This window comes from Rhyacophila brunnea, unplaced genomic scaffold, assembly GCF_057557595.1.
Source record: "Rhyacophila brunnea isolate RB1 unplaced genomic scaffold, BYU_Rbru_1.0 scaffold_16, whole genome shotgun sequence".
Classification (NCBI taxonomy): Eukaryota; Metazoa; Arthropoda; class Insecta; order Trichoptera; family Rhyacophilidae; genus Rhyacophila; species Rhyacophila brunnea.
This window is the reverse complement of record NW_028232816.1, coordinates 25,743,764-25,762,429: the sequence shown is the minus strand read 5'-3', so window position 1 is coordinate 25,762,429 and position 18,666 is coordinate 25,743,764. Positions and strand designations below refer to the sequence as shown.

The 18,666-nt window shown below is 32.1% G+C and overlaps 1 protein-coding gene across 6 annotated transcripts in view; it reads right to left on the bottom strand.

The window, feature by feature from the left end:
• Positions 1–18,666, bottom strand: part of Hil (peptidase hillarin) — a 154,623-nt gene that overhangs the window by 109,725 nt on the left and 26,232 nt on the right. For 5 of the 6 annotated variants that reach the window (XM_085943378.1, XM_085943377.1, XM_085943376.1 and 2 more), the window contains exons 2-3: positions 16,710–17,024; positions 6,471–6,663 (exon numbers count right to left, since the gene is read on the bottom strand). In XM_085943378.1, the coding sequence (XP_085799504.1) occupies positions 6,471–6,663; positions 16,710–16,865 (349 nt within the window). In that variant the 5' untranslated portion in view covers positions 16,866–17,024. Of the gene's footprint in view, positions 1–6,470; positions 6,664–16,709; positions 17,281–17,979; positions 18,383–18,666 lie in introns of those variants that run through there. The other variant, XM_085943380.1, reaches the window with a different exon arrangement.

The following is an 18,666-nucleotide window of genomic DNA, read 5'->3' as shown; positions in this document are numbered from 1 at the left end:
TCCGCCTATAAAAAGCAGTTGAGACCAGTATTTTACAACGGACCAGAGACGAGGACATTAACTTTTAGTAATTCTCAGAAGTTACAGGAGTTTGAGCGGAGAATCTTGCGGAGGATCTTTGGCCAAAACTGCGAGGATGGCATCTAGCAGATTTCACTATAATCATGTGCTTTCTACATGTTCTTTGATGAGCCTTGTATCATCAGATTTATCAAAAAGTCCGCAATAAACCGCCCGCGTGATACGTATTTTTGTGAATAAAACCACCAACAAAGCGATTTATATTATTTAATGGTACATGTGGAAAATGGACTGCGCAAAGACCAATACTTTAATGGCGTGATGGGTTTCAAAGAGATTTGCGATTGATAGAAGTGATTTAAGTAGAAGAGCAGAGAAGTTTGCTTAAGGCGACCAAGGTTGACCACGGGACGTACTGTAAGATAATAATAATATAGGTATATTTCTATTTAGAAAAAATCAAAGAAAACTGTTTCTATTAATACTTGGTATATGAATATTTTCGTCATATTTACTGACATAAAAACGATGACGATAATTAATAATTCGCAAGGAAATGAAAAAATTATCCAGATCTGCGCATCTCTATACAAAGGAATGCTATCGGTAGCTATCGAGGGTAGTTTTTCATATGTTTGTATCGAAGTACATATTATGATTGTTACAATAAGTTAGTCGTCTAAACAGTCAAAACTGTCTATCTCGCTTATACTTCGATACAAAACTACCCTCCATAGCTACCGTAGCGGCCGATAGCAGTCTTGTGTATAGAATAGATGCGCTCACAACAATACTAGAGAAATAGTTGTGTTAAATTAATAAAATTTGATTTTAAAATTAATGTTAATACGTAGGCATGTAACCTGCGTTAATATTATTACAATTATATAAGTAACATGTTATACATTATTATTAAACTATTTAATGGCTAAGTTTAGTTGAGTGAAAGTTGGCTTGCAAATGTGAAGCAGTTGAAAAGAATATTAATAATAAAATATGATAACAGTTTAAAAATTGAGACGTGAGAAAATGCATTCAAAATGTTATGAGCGTTCCGTTATAATGAAAAAAAATCTCTCAAAAATAACATGGGAAAAATTATTATGAGTCGTTAAAGCAACGCTGTTTTAAGTAAGTACACAGCAAATTAGTTCTTTGAACTCAGCAGGTAGTTAAAAAATTTATCTGCTAAGTATTGGAAATAATTTCAATATGTTAATTCATAGTTAACTATGCTAATTAAAGAAGAGTTAATTTACAATGGAATAAGAAAATGATTGAATGGAAATAGTAGGGTGTGGCTGTGAAGCTATTCGACAGCACTGATCTTGGTGATTATGACTCCATGATTTTTTTTTAAATAATATAGGTTATTGGTATAAAACAGAGGTTCCCAACTGGAACAGATTTATGATCGAAAAGGGAGTTGAGCGACACTTATTTTCATAACGAAACTTCCATAATGTTAGATAGTGAAATCAATACACCAAAAATTTTACGAATAATATTTTTTTTTAGCAATTACCTGACCATATTTTTAAAAGTTTAATTAGAGGCAAGTACAATAATTGTGCACCATGACACTTTTTTCATTAATTTTATGAAAAAAAAAGTGTAAAAAAATAAGGCCCTTTAGGGAGATAATAAAATATAACTAGCTCATAACTTGTCCAATAGATGGAGGATGAAAATTGACTAATTTAAACACTTTTACAAGTTGCACCCCAAACACCGATAATATAACTAAAATATTAACAAAAAAATAATTCATAATTTATTTTATTAAAATCGTTAAATGTTTCATACGAAAAAATATTTATTTTCGTTTACCAACACCATGGGCGACATTGCATATTTAAAATACATCGTTATTTATATTATATTGTATGTCAAGGCTGTATTCTGTGAGGACCAAATGTCGTCTGTTTAACGCGTGCGTGCTACCTGTGCTCCTGTATGGCTGTGAGACATGGCATCTTACTAAGCTTCAAGAGTCTCGGCTTTTGAGCTTTGAGAATCGATGTCTCCGCCGAATCTTAGGGGTACATTGGTACGACCGCGTTACAAGCACCCGAGTTCGTGAGCAGACACAACAGCCTTCGGTGATTGAAGTTATCACGAAGAGACGTTTTACGTGGCGGCTGGGACACGTATTCCGGATGCCGCCAAAGAGTGCGGCACTTCGTAACCTTGTGGCACAGCCTCAAGGGTTCCGTCGCCGTGGCCGGCCCTCCCTCACCCTGCAGCGGTGCTACAAGAGCGACATACGTGCTGCAGGTCTGACATGGCGGGAGGCGCAAGAGTTGGCGATGGACCGAGGGAAGTGGCGCCAACTTGTGCTTGCCCTATGTCCCAATGTTGGGACGTGACAGGGTGGAAGAAGAAGAAGAAGTATGTCAATGGTTTTCACATATTGTAGGCACTTGACATTATATGAACACCATTGAACCTATATCGGTGATTGATGACTTTAAAGAAAGGTCTGACCCCGGATTAGTGCGAAATAAATATTACAAAAAGCTACATGTATTATTTATTTTATTGTAAACTTATGTACACCATCTAAATAGGGGCTATTGTCCAAACAAGTTACTGGCATTGTGTATTTTGCAGTGGTATTATCCATAGGTACAATTAGTGTTATGAAAATAATAATATATTATTAGATATAAGATGTAAATCAATATAATTATATAATATGATTCGACGAAAGTCAACAACTGACCAGATTCCCACAGTAATATGTTATATTGTTAATTTCGCAAGGGATGTTTTTATTTCAATAATTAAAGGATACCTTTTAGATTAAGTACCGATTAAGGGTTAGATTTATTGTGTGATTTTAAAGAGTAAGTATGTTTCCATAATGTTGAGAGAAGTATTAATAAATTGTGATGTATATCATGGGGTCGATAGTTATGATGCTTTTGTGTAAAATCTATTGATGAGGGGGAAGCTCCCTTAATCATTATCCGTCAGTGGCGAAGGGTGACTTTTGGAAAGAGGTAAGCTGTGGAGATCAGAGAAAAAGAGCACACTTGTCAGGTAACTTACGGGAAATAAGAAGATAATACTTACGATATTACTACTGATGAATAGGTGCACACTAATGACAACGACACACTGGTCATAGGTTTCACCGCTGAATTTGTCAAATTATTTAAATCACTTATGGCAGTAGAATTCCACGCATACTTTCTTTACCAAACAATACGCATCGCCAACAAAAAAGTTTGTTTAATGTATAACTGTCAGTTAAAAACAAATATTTATCATTTATAAATTGTTGTGAAAATGTCTTATATAAGTTTTTTTGCTGTATTCAAATCTAAATGAACCCTTGGAAGGTCAAGCTTTGATAATTTTTAAATGCAATCGTTCGCACATTTTTTACCGGGACACTACACAATTTAATAAATAGGTACTTATATATTTAAAGCACTGGCGAATGATTTCGGTACAATATGAGATAATTTATCCACATTCACAGTAACACAATGAATTTTGTATTATAAAATAAACCTTTACCACCGCTTTGACATGTCAAAATGACATAAACTGTGAATAGCATGTTATGTTTGTCTATGACTGAAGTAACCTAAATAATAATCGCGAATTAATACAATATTTATTTTTAATAACAATTTATAAATTATATGTGATCGAACACAATAGTTATTATTTTTTTTAATCATCCTTATTATTTATTATTTGCTTTTAAAGATAAGCAAAGAAAATAAACAAATCAACATTTCGAATAAGCTTGTCTGTTAACGCTTCTGAGTCTCGAACAAAAACCCAGACATGCATGAAGTTGGCAACTGAATTTCGGTAGAAAATTCGGCTTGGATTATCGTTGAAATAATTCTAAAAATAGCACTCACGTTGGACGTTCCGTCATTTATTTTTGATTCGAAACATGACTAAATTAAAAGCTCTACTTATAAATAACGACGATAGATGGCAATCAATATTTTTATTATAACCTACAATGTCCTACAATATAGATATTTATTTATATAAATTAAATACTTGAAAATAGAAGGTAAGCTTTAAATAATCGCTTAGTATGGAGCCTTCGCCACTGTTATCCGTATGAAGTACAACAAATGTAACCAACCTATATATTGAGCGCCTAGCCAATATAACGGCACTCTTGTATCGGATCTCATACTGTCAACTTATGTAATATGTTAAATACCTGTTTATATACAATTGTCTAATAAATTCATCCAATAAAGTATTTGAATAAGATCGAACCGTTAATTACTAATTTTGTATTAAATATTATTTAATTTAATTTTGTAATGCGTCCGTTGATTTGCGTGGTTTTATGTATTTTCAAACGAGAAGTATCCCACAATTTCAAATTTAATGTCATATTATATAATACGTGTAGATATGTTTTTATTATTATTAAACAGGTTAGTACTGTCATTTATTATATCCAATTTGAGAAATGCTCCATATTTTCAGATCAATATACCTAGGTGGTTGGTATTTGTTCGAACGGATGTTTTAAAATGTCATAATATGCAAATCCACTTTTGATTTTATAATATCAAGGTTTCTTCTTTTCCTCTAATTGAGAATTGATTTTATCACTATTACCTGTGTAAATTAAAATAATTACCTATACAAATTGTTATATAAGTGTTAAGTATATACTTACTCAAAATAAATGGACTAAAACTCAATTTAAAAAAATACACTCGGGTATGAAATCACCTATTCATGACATTGTCTTTTCGTATCTAACCACATTTTTATAAAATTTTCTATATATACTTATACTATTCCAAATACTGTTCCTGAATCACGTAATAAGCGTAAATTCAATATTATAGAAATGATACAAAAAATCGGGGAACTAATGTATATATTTTTGCGTTCTCCATATAAGATAAATTTGTTTAATTGTCTCTGGTCATCCACAGCGTCTAATTTTATGTAACTCATTTTTACTGAAAATTTAATGGAGACTATGCGTATAGGACACAAAACATGTTAAAGATTCAGTTTATTACTTTATGACGGTGAGGTCATACAAATAAAGAGAATTTAATACAAAGCGCGACGATTGTCATCAAGTGTTACCAATATTGAACGCGCATTTCGTTTACGTGACAAACTTTAATGCACGTTTTAAGAACAACGTAGCTATTGAAAACAATATATTCTTTAACACATGTTTATGTCTATCCCATATTTCTTGCACACACTAGAAATTTAAACCTTCTTACAGCCTCTCCTAGAAGGCAACTGAAATGGCATTATTTTAAACCCGCTACCGAACAATTCTTTTAGGTATATATTTTTACTCGCCTTCAAAATAATTTCCTTTATGTATGTTTATATTTAAAGTCAAAAACCCTCTTGTAAACAATAAAAGGATCAAATGAGTCATAATATGAATATTTTACAAGCTATATTATTAAATAATCATAAAAAAACAGTTATTTTAATTATGTATGCCTTACAGCATTGACAATAAATAACACAAATCATCAAAATATTCGAATATATTAATAAATCATTCAATATTATTTACAGAAATGACTTAAGCAAAATGACGTTAGCCAACTCAAAAATTCCGAGGAGCGGCTTTAAATGCTACTTAAGGAAATTATTAACAACAGTACATTTATAATTATCATAGTCAAAACGTGTTGGGATAATAAAAACCTAGTACTAATTCTTCACGCCGATTTTCGCATTGGATTTTTGTGTTTCGCCTTTTTTGTTTGCACGCCTGTCGTGTTTGTATGAGATATAAGACAACTCACTTTTATAGCGCCAATAATAGATTCATTTGAATTTGGAATGCTAGTTTGTTTTGCAAGAAACAATGTTGCCAAAGTAATATTGTATTTTTATGGAGGTTTACATGGTGGTACATTACTGCTGACTGAGATATTGGTGTAAATATATTGAAAAAACCTACTTCTATACTCTATAGAGATGTAAATGTATGAAACTGAAGCAAAAAAACTCTAGTCTATTGATTAAGGTAGTAGCTAGACGTGAATTAAAATTGCAGATTCATTAGAAGAGAACTACACTAATTTAATCCAATTATGTAATTGCATACGCGGTTATACGTGCATATAACTATAGGAATCATACCACTCAGCATTAAATGAGTTATATACATTTTAATATGTATGTTTTGTTGTCAAAACAAAACAATAGAGCGATAATGAATGTCAGCATATCCTCAATCATAACTAGATCAGTAGGATCTGTTATGATTTGTTAACTGCGACAATATCTCTTGTAATATGTACTGCATGGATGAATCCTCACTCACGCATAGAGTTCATCACGCGATGCACTACTAGACACTAAAGCACTAAAGATCACAAGTACAAAAGTCCACTTGACTTTGGTAAGTACATCAAACGATATATATACAATATTATCAACAAATACATGAATTAAGAACTCACCACCGTCAGTTTCGTAGACTCCTCTCGTGTGTCCTCGTATTTGTTCGTTGACAAAGTTAGTGCTTCTTGGAACGTTGAGAGCGCTTCTTATTCCAACCGAAGAGTTGTCAAGATGTCCAGGACCGATCCGAGGAACGTGACTGCAGCAGTATACTTCTTTATCTTCCTGCCGGTGCTGGTTATTGTAATATGTCTGGAAAAAAATACAATATTACTATAATTTTTGTTTTATCATAAACATGCTATTCCCTGAAACAAACGCCAAGTAAAATTTAATGATAACTACACTTAAAATATTTACTAGAAGAGACACGGGAATAATTAGTTTTCAATGCACTAGTCAATGGCATGTACTAGTCTAGTGACTAGAGTTTGAAGTATTTAAATTATAAGAAGCAAAGACGGGAAAAAATAATATGCAAAAAATCTGGCTGCCTGGAGATAAGTTGTATGATAACCAACGGTCAGTTTAATTAAACTATACAATTTACTGAACAATTTCCATTCAATCCGTTGAACAATTTAGTTAATAGATAAATCAAAATAATTTCAATACAACATTTCCATTAAGATCATTGTAACATAAATACATTTTTGTAACAGGGAGCGCAATTTTGGATAAACCTTTCGATCACGAGAATATTCTTGATTCCTATTTATACTAAAGTAGGTACACAACATAAAAAAAAATTAAAATGAAGAAATTTTTATTATTATTGAGTAAAAAACACGCAACAGATAATACACAGAATTCCGATATGTAATATTCAAGACACATTTTGATGCACGGTTTTGAATGTGTGAGTGTCCTACGAAAATGAAACACGCATTATACACGTGCAATAGTGTGTGTAATACACCAATATTACTTGAGCGTCAATGAATAAACCGAGAGCAGTTAGTATTCGACGTATTCTTGACACGTGTTTAAGTTTATCTCGGATTATTCCTTACTCGAGAATTCAGGGCTCGAAATGGACCGGAACGCACCGGAGCGCCGTTCCTGTTCGTGAAATCGGTAAAATTATCGCTCCGTCTCGTGGAATAAATAATTTGACCGTCTGAGCTGGATAGGCCATATAATAGAAAATCTAACTCACTTATTTTTATGAAAAAAAAACCACACAAGATTTGATAACTTGTGTAAATGTAAAAATCTTCAGAAAACTGTCGAGCGCTGCGGTTCGTAAATTTTTCCATTTCGAGCGCTGCTCGAGATCGGTTACCTGCCACTCCTTACCCGTTAGGTATTTCAGTTCCCATTATTTCTGAGTTCACTGGTAAGAAAGAAGTTTTATATATCTATGTACAAAAGTTGAGATCCCATAATCCCGAAAAAAATGGTTAACGCTAACGCTAACTTCACGCAACACTCTCTAATATTACCAGGTACGATTAAAGTAATAATATCTATAAAATTATGGACAAAAACATTATTGATAATAACTGTTTTGTTTAATTTTAAAATTACTATTACAAAAACTTAAATCTCAATTTCCATAACGTTTACTGTTTATCAGCATTTTTTATTTATATAATATAATTAATTCATTATAATATAAGTACTATTTTTAACAATACTAATATTTAAAAATTAATTATTATAAAATAATCGCGAATCCAATATTTTAAATCCCGGAATTTTCAGCCCTACTTCATAGCCGCACAAAACTGATGTGATCAGAATGTTTTAAACAAAGTTACGGCTAAGTAACAAATTAGTATTCCATTGTTAACATGAATAAACTATAAATTATTTGACAACAGGGCGGGTCAGATCCTGTTGTCGAAATGTTGTTTATCTGCCCCTCAGTTTTATCTGGCAGGTTCAAGGACAAAAAACGTAAAATAAAATATTATATAAATGCATAATATGGAATTAAAAATAGTAATTCCGGCTAAAGCAAGCAAGTTCAACTAAACATTGTAATAATTACAGTGGATTTTATTAGTTATCTATATATAAGTAAGTACTGATTTCTAATAATTTTTCTTAGTAAAGCCAGTTCTGCATCCAAAGTATTATAGTTATCGCAGATCTCAATCGCTAAATTCTTAGTATTATTTGTATGGTTGGCACCACCTAGTTTACGAGTTTCGAAAATAAAGAATGTAAGAATAATATTAATCAGTTATCGTAAACGATATATAAAATAATGATATACCTATTCGATTTCACGATTTCAGAAGTGATTAGTATAGCAATGCATAATTTAACTCAATTAGTGAACGTATACATAAATTCCGAGTGGAAGCCTTCTTCTCAATAGCTAGAAAACAACTGGTCCGTTTTACTATCAATGATTATTAAGGCTATACTTCAGTTGAGGCATGGTCTAAAAAGATCGTGGCTAGGCGATGCGCGAATTGTGCAAATGACGCGTGCCGAACGAAATATAATTTTGTCATAAAAATTCAACATGCGTCCATTTAATGTTATGTTTATTGTTATATTACTTATTTTTTTAAACTTTTCAAGTAAATACGTAAAGTTTTTTAGTCATCTTTAGACGATTTAAGAATATATTCATCCGACGCCATAACAAAACAAATCGACGTGCGAACAACTTGACTCCCTGTCTCCGATTGGCAACGAGTGCCAAATTTCGTCGCACCTACTGTTCAAAATTATTTGCCGTTTCACTGAAGTACCTACGGTCTTAATAGATATTTACATATGTTTATCCAGAATACTTTTTTTGGTAAATCACAAAAACGTTGAAAAAAACTTTCTTCTATTTAAAAAGAGCTTTTATATATGTAAAAAAGATATTGAAAAAATAGTTACTAAGCCTAATGATTAAAATAGATGAATAATCACAATATAATCTTGCAAATGACAGTATGAGAGTAAGTAACAAGAGCGAGTGGTCAAAAATAAGCAGTTATTTTGGTTTTTTTTTTACAAATAATACTTTAAGTGGTACCAATGGGGATTAATATCCTTTATCCAATACTACATATCAGAAATTTTAGTAAACATGGCAACACTGGTGGCGGTAACTGATCTGACAACTCTTATCAAAGTTGATGACGGAAAGAAATTAACCAACAAAATTGTAGAATGCAAATATAATACGAAACACAAGAAAAAAATGTTTAATTGCCACCCAGATTACGAAATAAAAAAAAAAGATTGAAAAGATAAATGTACATAATATAAGGCAACGTAAATTCGTTGTCCATATTTTAAACTTAATTTTATAAAGTCTGTTCATTTTTGTATTTTATAAAACATCTTTGATAGTCTAGTACTGGCCTAAGATAAGAAAATTTAACTTGAAAACACCTTAGATAATATATAACTAGGTACCTACTAGAAAAAAAAAATCACATTTGTAAATAATTACAAGATAAAAAGAACTTTTTATATACCACGTTTTTAAATTTTCTGTTGAATCATATAAACTTGACAATTTTATGTATTTTTTTTTCTTTATTTGGAAGCAATTGAGCTCTTCTCTGAATGGGAGGCTATTCTGCTTTACAATGGTTTACAAAAGTATACATACATTTTTTAACTACAGGCATAAATAGTTACATTATTAATAATACAGAATTATATTTTTGTTACACTATACACTAGACATTTACGTTACATTTTTGGAGAAATTCATGTACAATTTTCATAACTGAAATATTTGTTTTTGTCAGGAACGAATTAATCGTAAAAGGAGGGTATAACCTGCATTTTCCCAACTTGTTCAATAACACTTCTCTCTCCTGGTCATAGGCATCACATTGCCAGACAATGTGGTTAAGATCTTGAGTGGGATGTCCACACTGACACTGAGGGCTATCTACCACTATAATTGTGTACAATGATTCGTTGAGACTGTAATGCCCTGTCCTGCTTCTAGCTATTGTCACTATTACATCTCGCTTTATTTTACAATGAAATGTCATTTTGACATTTTATATTGATTTCGATGACAACGCACGTATATATTAATAATTTAGTTGCTAGGACCCCCTTAGCAACCAATAATAGTGTTTTACTTTTTATGATTTTTTTTCCGAAATAACTTTCCATACAAAACAGAATTAACTGAAATTTAATTCAATTCTGCTTAAAGATGGCTAAAAGTATTAAAAGAATGCATTGTCATCGTGTTCTGATATATTCTAAAAGTTTCAAATATCTAGCTAGTCGGGAAGTTAGTTAAAAAAGATTTGTATTGGACAAACAAGAAAAAATGTGTACTGGACAAACAATAATACGAGCTAATAAAAACGCGGTAAAATACGACACCCCATGGGATTTGAACCCGTATATTCACTGGTATCACGTCAATATGCTTTAACCAATTAAGTTACGGGCTTCTTATTTAATTACGATAATTTTAACTAGTAGGTAGGTACTACATGAAATGCTTATAAAATTGCGTTACGAGTCGGGAGTCAGTTAGTTATTAATGCAATTAATGATTCCTTGATTTAAAACGCAAAAACTGATACTCAAATAGAACGCAATGTCAAAATTTGCACGAAAAATATCATTTCAATAATTGAATAAAACTTATCTTAGTTATAATATCTTGTATTACGTAATTCTTTTGTACCTAACGGTGTAATTATTCTCTTTATCCATGCCCATGCCAATGGTTCAGAAGCAGTTGCACCTGAATAATAAATACTGTCTCCGAGGTGCCAATTGAAATAATGAATGGCCAGGTATGTAGTGTAAAGTGAAACTTGAATTGCATTGTGATGCGAGCCACGCAATTCGGAACAGTAGGGCAAGGCGGTAGGTTGACTTGCAATTGTGCATACGCCGGCATCATTTGCATTGATCCAATTTAAAAAAAAAACGCATGGCGCATCTTGCAGTATCCCGACTATAGTCATACGATTGGTGATAAATGCAAGAAAATAAAAACAATTACAGACACGTGCTTGGAAGTTTTATAAAAAAAATCCTTGCCGGCCTTTTATCCTTGTCATATATACTCTATAGCAGTGCTCCGCAATCGGTATGCCTCAGCACACCGGTGTTCCGTGAGACGATGCTAGGTGTGCCACGGTGCATTCATTAAAAAAAAAAACACAAATAATTTTGTATATTATACAATACCTACTTACTTAATAGCCAAATTTGCGATGGCTGGTAATATATTTGAGCACCTGCATGGACTTAATAAAACAATGCAAGGTCATAATGAAAATATATTTACGTGCTCTTATAAATTAGAAGGAGTTAAGACAAGGATCTCTACAAATGTACCAAAGGACCTACCAGACCACCATTGAAAAGAAACAATTGATTTTGGACCATCTCAAAAACCTTTAATTTTGCTGTAAAAGAAATTTGCCGATAATTCTATAGAAGCGTTTTCACTATAGATTCGAGAGGAATTGGTTGAATTGAGAAACGACAGGACGCTAAATGTGAACTTTGCCGATGTTCCATTGGCTATTTTCTGGTTTTCGATTAATAAAGAATATCCTCGGATTTCCGATAAGGCTATCGCAGTTCAGCTCCTATTTTCTACGACGAAATATGTGTGAGAATTTTTTTTAAACTCGAGTTATAATTAAAAATAATAAGCAGTCTTGGTTGAAGGGTCTTGACCGAGGAATCTATCAAATATCAAGTCAATATATATAAAACTTTTACGTTCACTGAAACAAGCTCAGTTATAACATTAATTACCTAGTTATTATATTGATAATAAAAATATATGGAAATATGTACATTTAGTTCTTCGTCATGTTCTGTGTTATGTTTGTATATTTAATTATTTATCAAATAAAAAAAACATAAAATAATGTAATTTTGGTGCATGGCCCCCACAAGGAGGGGCTGATAGGGCTCTAGCCTGGGGACCCAGGCTCAGGGGGGGGCGGCGTGCAGGTCAATCAGATAAGTGAGATAAACACAAATTGCCCTAATAGTAAAACAATTCGCCTGCGGTGCTATTTTACTACGCTGGTATTAATATTTTAAGACATGTGATTGTAGGATACGATTTATTATTATCATGTCAATACTCGACAAATAATTTATTATTCTTAATCCGACAACGAACCATAATTCAAGTGGATGTGTTAATAAATACAAAAAAATCGCATACAATCAATACCATTAATTTTACCTCGAACACCTTATACAAAACGCCATTTTAGAGTATGTAGGGTCCATGTTTTGGTGTATAAATTGTTTTAGGTACGTGTGATGTGCCGCGGAATTTTGAGAAGACCTTTAGTGTGCCGTGGGTGAGAAAATATTGCGGAGCACTGCTCTATAGTACTCACGAATGTTTGTCATTACCCAGTGGCTCTACCTTAGCACCTCAAGGGGATAATACGCAAGTCGAAAGAAAACAATTTGTTTCATTAACGTCACTTTACAGTAGGTATCAATGTGATGTTTATGTGTATATATATATATTATAATATATTAGATTAGATATTGAAGAATGTTACGTGTAAGACGTAGGTATTACTTAAAACAATATAAAAATATAAATTAATTTTAAATTGAAAATGATAGAATGAACATAATTGTTTTCAAATGTTTTAATGTAAGATTTATTTAAATAAATCACCCTGAACAAACTCTATACCTTTTTTGACCATGTCCGATCTAATAAGATCAAATGGGCCTCCACACAGTAGAGGTTTGTATTACAGATTTGTTTTTACGAGAAATGAATGTAACCTAACCTATTTGGATCATATTCTGACTCAAGCACAAAATGAAAAATAATATGTGTATTTGTCAGACCCAGGATTCGAACTTGGGACCCAGACGTTATAGGCGTAAGCCGCTAGGTCATCTATATCTACTCATTGAATAACATTATATGTTGAGTTTTCCAGCATTCACTTATACAACTGAAGATATTCGGTTTTTCTTGCTTTTTTTAAGATGCAAATGGACCCTTGGTATTGAAGGATGCATTGAAATTTTTGATTTATAAAATATATACCATTTGGATCATCGCAATGCTTGTTGTGACACAATATGACATCCACTAAATTGATCTCATTCAGGGATCAGGCCAGACTCTGCTTCTGACATCCTCATAACGAAAAATTTTTGTTTTATTTTGTGTACCAACTAATTTTATCGTAATACATATTTTACCTGCCAAGTGAGCTGGTAAAATTCCTGAAAGACAAACCGTACCACAAAACGATGGTATCGGCCAATATGAGGTTTCGATACGCGGGGAGTCGGATTAGGGCTGTTGTTTGATACATAATATCTATCTAGATTGCTTAATATATTGTAAATCGCATCTACGCTGTTTGTATCCTTAGTGTTCAAATAAATAACGCTCTCCGCTATAACACCAGTTTATTGGACCCGCCCTCCACCACATCCTGCTTACTAATTATTATATGGACTCCCTTGATGTAGTAAATATTAAACAAATGTGACTTTGTTCAATTTATATATAATATTATATCAATACATACAATAACTAAGAGAGTTTATTCTAAGTTCGAAGCAATAATTTTTGATTGAAGAATAATTACTTACATGCGCATTTATTATATATACAAGGCCGCTATCGGCAGCTATCGGCAGCTATCGGCCGCCATCGAGGGTAGTTTTTCATATTTATGTATTGAGGCGGTTAATTGTTACAATAAGTTAACCGTCTGAACCGTCGAAAAGTGCAATGTTCTAACAGCACGTCTCTCGGCTGTGTTAGCTTTTAGAGCGAAATAGACAGTTTTTAACAGTTTAGTCGGTTAACTTATTGTAACAATAATTATAACACCCAATACATAAATATGATAAACTACCATCGATAGCCGTCGATAGTTGCCGATAGCGGCATTGTGTATAGAATAGATGCGCTGAGATCCAAAATACAACATTTTAATGTGAAAATTATTATTCAAACTAAAATAAAAATAATAAATAATTAAATTTTATTAACCGAAATTAGATGTAATAATATCCTTTATTTTGAAACATAAGGGAGATGGCAATTTATTTCGCGTATCAAATTTTAACTCATATGGATCACAAGTTCTAGAGAGTCTAAATTTAATTGTATTGAGTATCTAGTTACTAGTACATTTAACAAAAAAATATTTATAGCTCTTGAATCTTTTGAAAAGAATGCAATATTTTATAGAGAGGTGGTGCAACAGGTATCTATTTTACCGACCGTCCCAGCATGCAATCGATGGAAATTATTTATGGCGGATATATTCGCAATATAAATTTAAATGAAACTTTTATACTATCAGAAATGTATAATATTACGATTGAATTTAGTGTTTTGTTTCGCAAGTAGGTATAGAAAAGCGAAAGCATTTATTAGTAGTTAATGTTCGAAACAATAAAAAAAGAAATATAAAATAAGCATCAATTTTACGATGTAATATTGTTAGAAATTTGTTATATTGTATCACTTGTTTCAAATAACTGCCTACATTCCTACTGCAAAATTGGTATAAGAGCATTTTTTTTTAAATCTTGAACTAAATAAATTTAATGATATTTGTGTGATTAACTAACATTATTTTAAAGAATATATCGGAAATAAATAGACAGATATTTTTGCAAAAATACATATTATTATCATGATGTAAATTTAATATTGCCTATCAGAATATTTACTTTTTATAAATTTATCTTGTCATAGTTTTATCGCAGCTAGCATTTAGCACGTTTCTGTTATTTACATTGGTTCAAATTAACACGGAAGGCATTCCATACAGAGGTGGTTATCGACAATACTGGTAAATTCGTAATACGGCGAAAATTTACGTTGGTAATTTATGTCGGTCAATTTCGGGTATGTTCGTGCTGGCGGATACGCCCGAACCCAAGAATTTTGTATTGAAACGTCAAAAATATCAACATAACCTACAATTTATTAGTTATGTCATTGCGATTGCAACGCAAATGTAATTGCAGTAAAACAAATATTATGTTACTACTGGCAGCTACTAGCTACTCGATATTTGACAGCTCGCGGGGAACTATAAATTATATTTCAAAATAGTCGGATCTTGGATCTCAATTCTCAATACATATGTAAAATTGACGTACTCTAACTCGCTCTAAAAGTTAACACCACAGAACAGATAATAAATAGAATAGAATACCGATAGGCAATATTCAATACGCTGCATGGTGAAGCAGGCTTTTGAATGTGTGAGTGTCCTACGAAAATGAAGCACGCATTAAGCACGTGCAATAGTGTGTGTAATACAACAACATTAAATGAGCGTAAATGCATAAACCGAGAGCAGTTTTTAGTATTCGACGTAAAACGTATTCTTAACACGTGCGTAAGTTTAACCCGGATTCTTCCTTACTCGAGTCGGTTACCTGCTATCGCCTTACCCGTTGTGTATTTCAGTTCCCATTATTTCTGAGTTCCCTGGTTAACACAGCCAAGAGGTGGGTTGTTAAAATTTGTACATAAATAAAACTAAATTAACCACCTATATAAAATGCTGTTCACAACTGTTTTTTTTAAATTTAGTTACCTGATTGGAATGGGTGAAACTATGTCAGTCAATTTACATATGGAGTATCTAATTAAAATAACTAATGTCAGAAATATGGCGAAAAGTATATTCGATGTTAAATTTCACACAATATGCAATGATCCATAACTTCTAAAACGCGCCAAAATCCTGGCTAATAATTTAAAGATTGATATTATGTACAATTTTATGTTCATATATTAATTACAAAAAGGGTTCTATCAGCTATAAAATATAGTTCTTATTTGAAAATACAATATTCGAAATTCAAAAGTGAGATTTTGATGGCATTTTGTTATAAAGCATGTTTTATATGCTCACAAAGAACTTCAAACACATTATACCTATAAATAAATGCGTTATAGTTATTCACACAAAACAGCCAACTGCCAAATTTCCAATATTGTAAATGGTACAATATGGCTCAGATAGCTAAAAGCTAAAATAGTGTATTAATTCATAGTCCAGCTTATTTGTAAACAAATTCCTAATGTATTTTTTGAATTCTTAAATTCCACTCGATGGTTAAATTATATTTTTTTTCTATTTCCTCAAAAATTTGCCCAAATGGAGTAAGTCGATTTGCAGATTAAGCTGTCGATATGAAATGGAAGAGGTTGGATTATATTATAAAATTTATCTGTGTCTCACTCTAACAAAAAATACGAGGTGTTGTTATATTATTATCCCTTGAGTCAAAAAATCCATACACACAACGCCAATTAATATGTTAATCTAATATATCGATAATAAATTTAAATAATGATAATTATTTACCTTGAGTGTCAATTTAGTTCCGCACACAGCGCATTTGAAACAGCCGCTATGGAAGAAGGAGAAATCCTTCAAAGGTCCAACCCTGTCCACCTGGTAGACGACCTCGGAGCACCGGAGGCAGGTGCTCTCGTAAAAGTTCGGCCTGTACATCATCATCTTGGCGGCCGGACCTCGAACCTCGAGTCTCTTGGTTGAAAGAAAGAGGTTCCACGATTCTACACTCGACCCACTGATTGAACGGCACTGGTATTACTTTCACACATGTCAATTTCACTTTGTTTTAATCGTGTATTTTGGTAGCATAGTTTAGTAAAACTGGAAAAGGAAAGATAATTTCAATATTATTGAGAAAATAATACTTTAACTCGCGAAGCATACGAGTATGCCCTCTACAGTGTAGAGCAGTGATTCCCAATCGGGGCTCCGCAAGGCATGTTAGGGGCTCCGTGTGAATCTGCAAAACCTACCAACCAATTTGGTAATAAGAGAAAAATAGTTTTTAAACAATAAAGTATTATTGAGTTCAAAATAAAAACCGAGGATTCTAGTTGTCAGTAATGAAAGTCACCGCCTACCAGTGGCGAATACTCCATACTGGGCGATATTTGAAGCCCACCTTCTTAAGAAAAATATTTTTTAATTGCATGTTGACTTATTTATAATATAATAACTTGATTATAGATTCTATAAATTAATTTATTTTACCAACGAGAGATGCCGTATATGTAGGAATGTATTACACAGATAATTTGCAAAGGTTTTAAAAAATATACCACAGCACGCCATCTGTCTTGACTTAAATAAAGGTCGGATTATGTTTCAAATAATTCTCAATTTTTTTCATATGGACTTTACGTCACGTAGCCCCGCCCAGTCTATCAAATTGTATGAACTAAAGTAAGGTCGGATCGCAGAGCCTAAAACTAAATAATTAATAATTAGATAATTAAAAAAAATATTTCTATGGCGTTTAATCGAATATTAACTGTTTTTAAAAATAAAAAGAACTTTTATCTAATAATTTTTGATGTGTATGAATGTTTTGAAAAAAATACGTAATTTAAACTGATCGCTTAATTTTATGTCGTCAGTGAGTTTTTGAAGTTTCATTAAATTAGTGTGTCATTGTCATTAGTGTGTACCTAGTCATTAGTAGTAATATCGTATTATCTTCTTATTTCTCGTAAGTATACCTGACAAGTGTGTTCTTTCTATTAGATCTCCACAGCCTACCTCTTTCCAAAAGTCACCCTTCGCCACTGCTGCCTACTAACTACGTACTGTTTATTAAATTTTATCTCTGTTAAAGCGTCAAAGTTTGTATTTTGCACGACGACGTTATATTTTAGACAGCTAAGTAATGTTTTATTACTAGGTATATTATGTATTGATAAGTGTGTGTTTATTGACTTGCCAAATAGCTTTTATTTCTTTTGATACTAAAAATTATGTAAAATAGTAAGTGACAGCGCTTTCTCGCCATAAAAGGCTTTTAAGCGGCACTTTGGCTCGGTATATAACTGACTACTGATTTATATATATATTGTATAATTTTCCTACCTGTACCTTAATATTTGTCAGTCAAGTAAATGTTCCTTGAGTTTCTAGAAAATATTCCAAGCATTCGATCCAGCCAAAAAGGTTCAACATCACTAGTTTATATGTATTAAAGCACCTTTTTACAAGTAATAGTTGTAACCCAATGCTTGGACCAAATACACACTGAAAACAGAACTACGGAGAAAATAATTGACGGAATGAGGGTTCTACATCAAATACATAATATCAATATTTAAGTGGAAATAATATTTATCAAGGTCTGTTTACAATTATTAGAGTATCATTAATATTGTAGACGCATTGTTCTGTATTGTACACTACGATATCCGAATACCTGTATGCGAAAACTAAGAATAGAAAAACAATGAACGATGATTTAAATTATAATAATGACAAT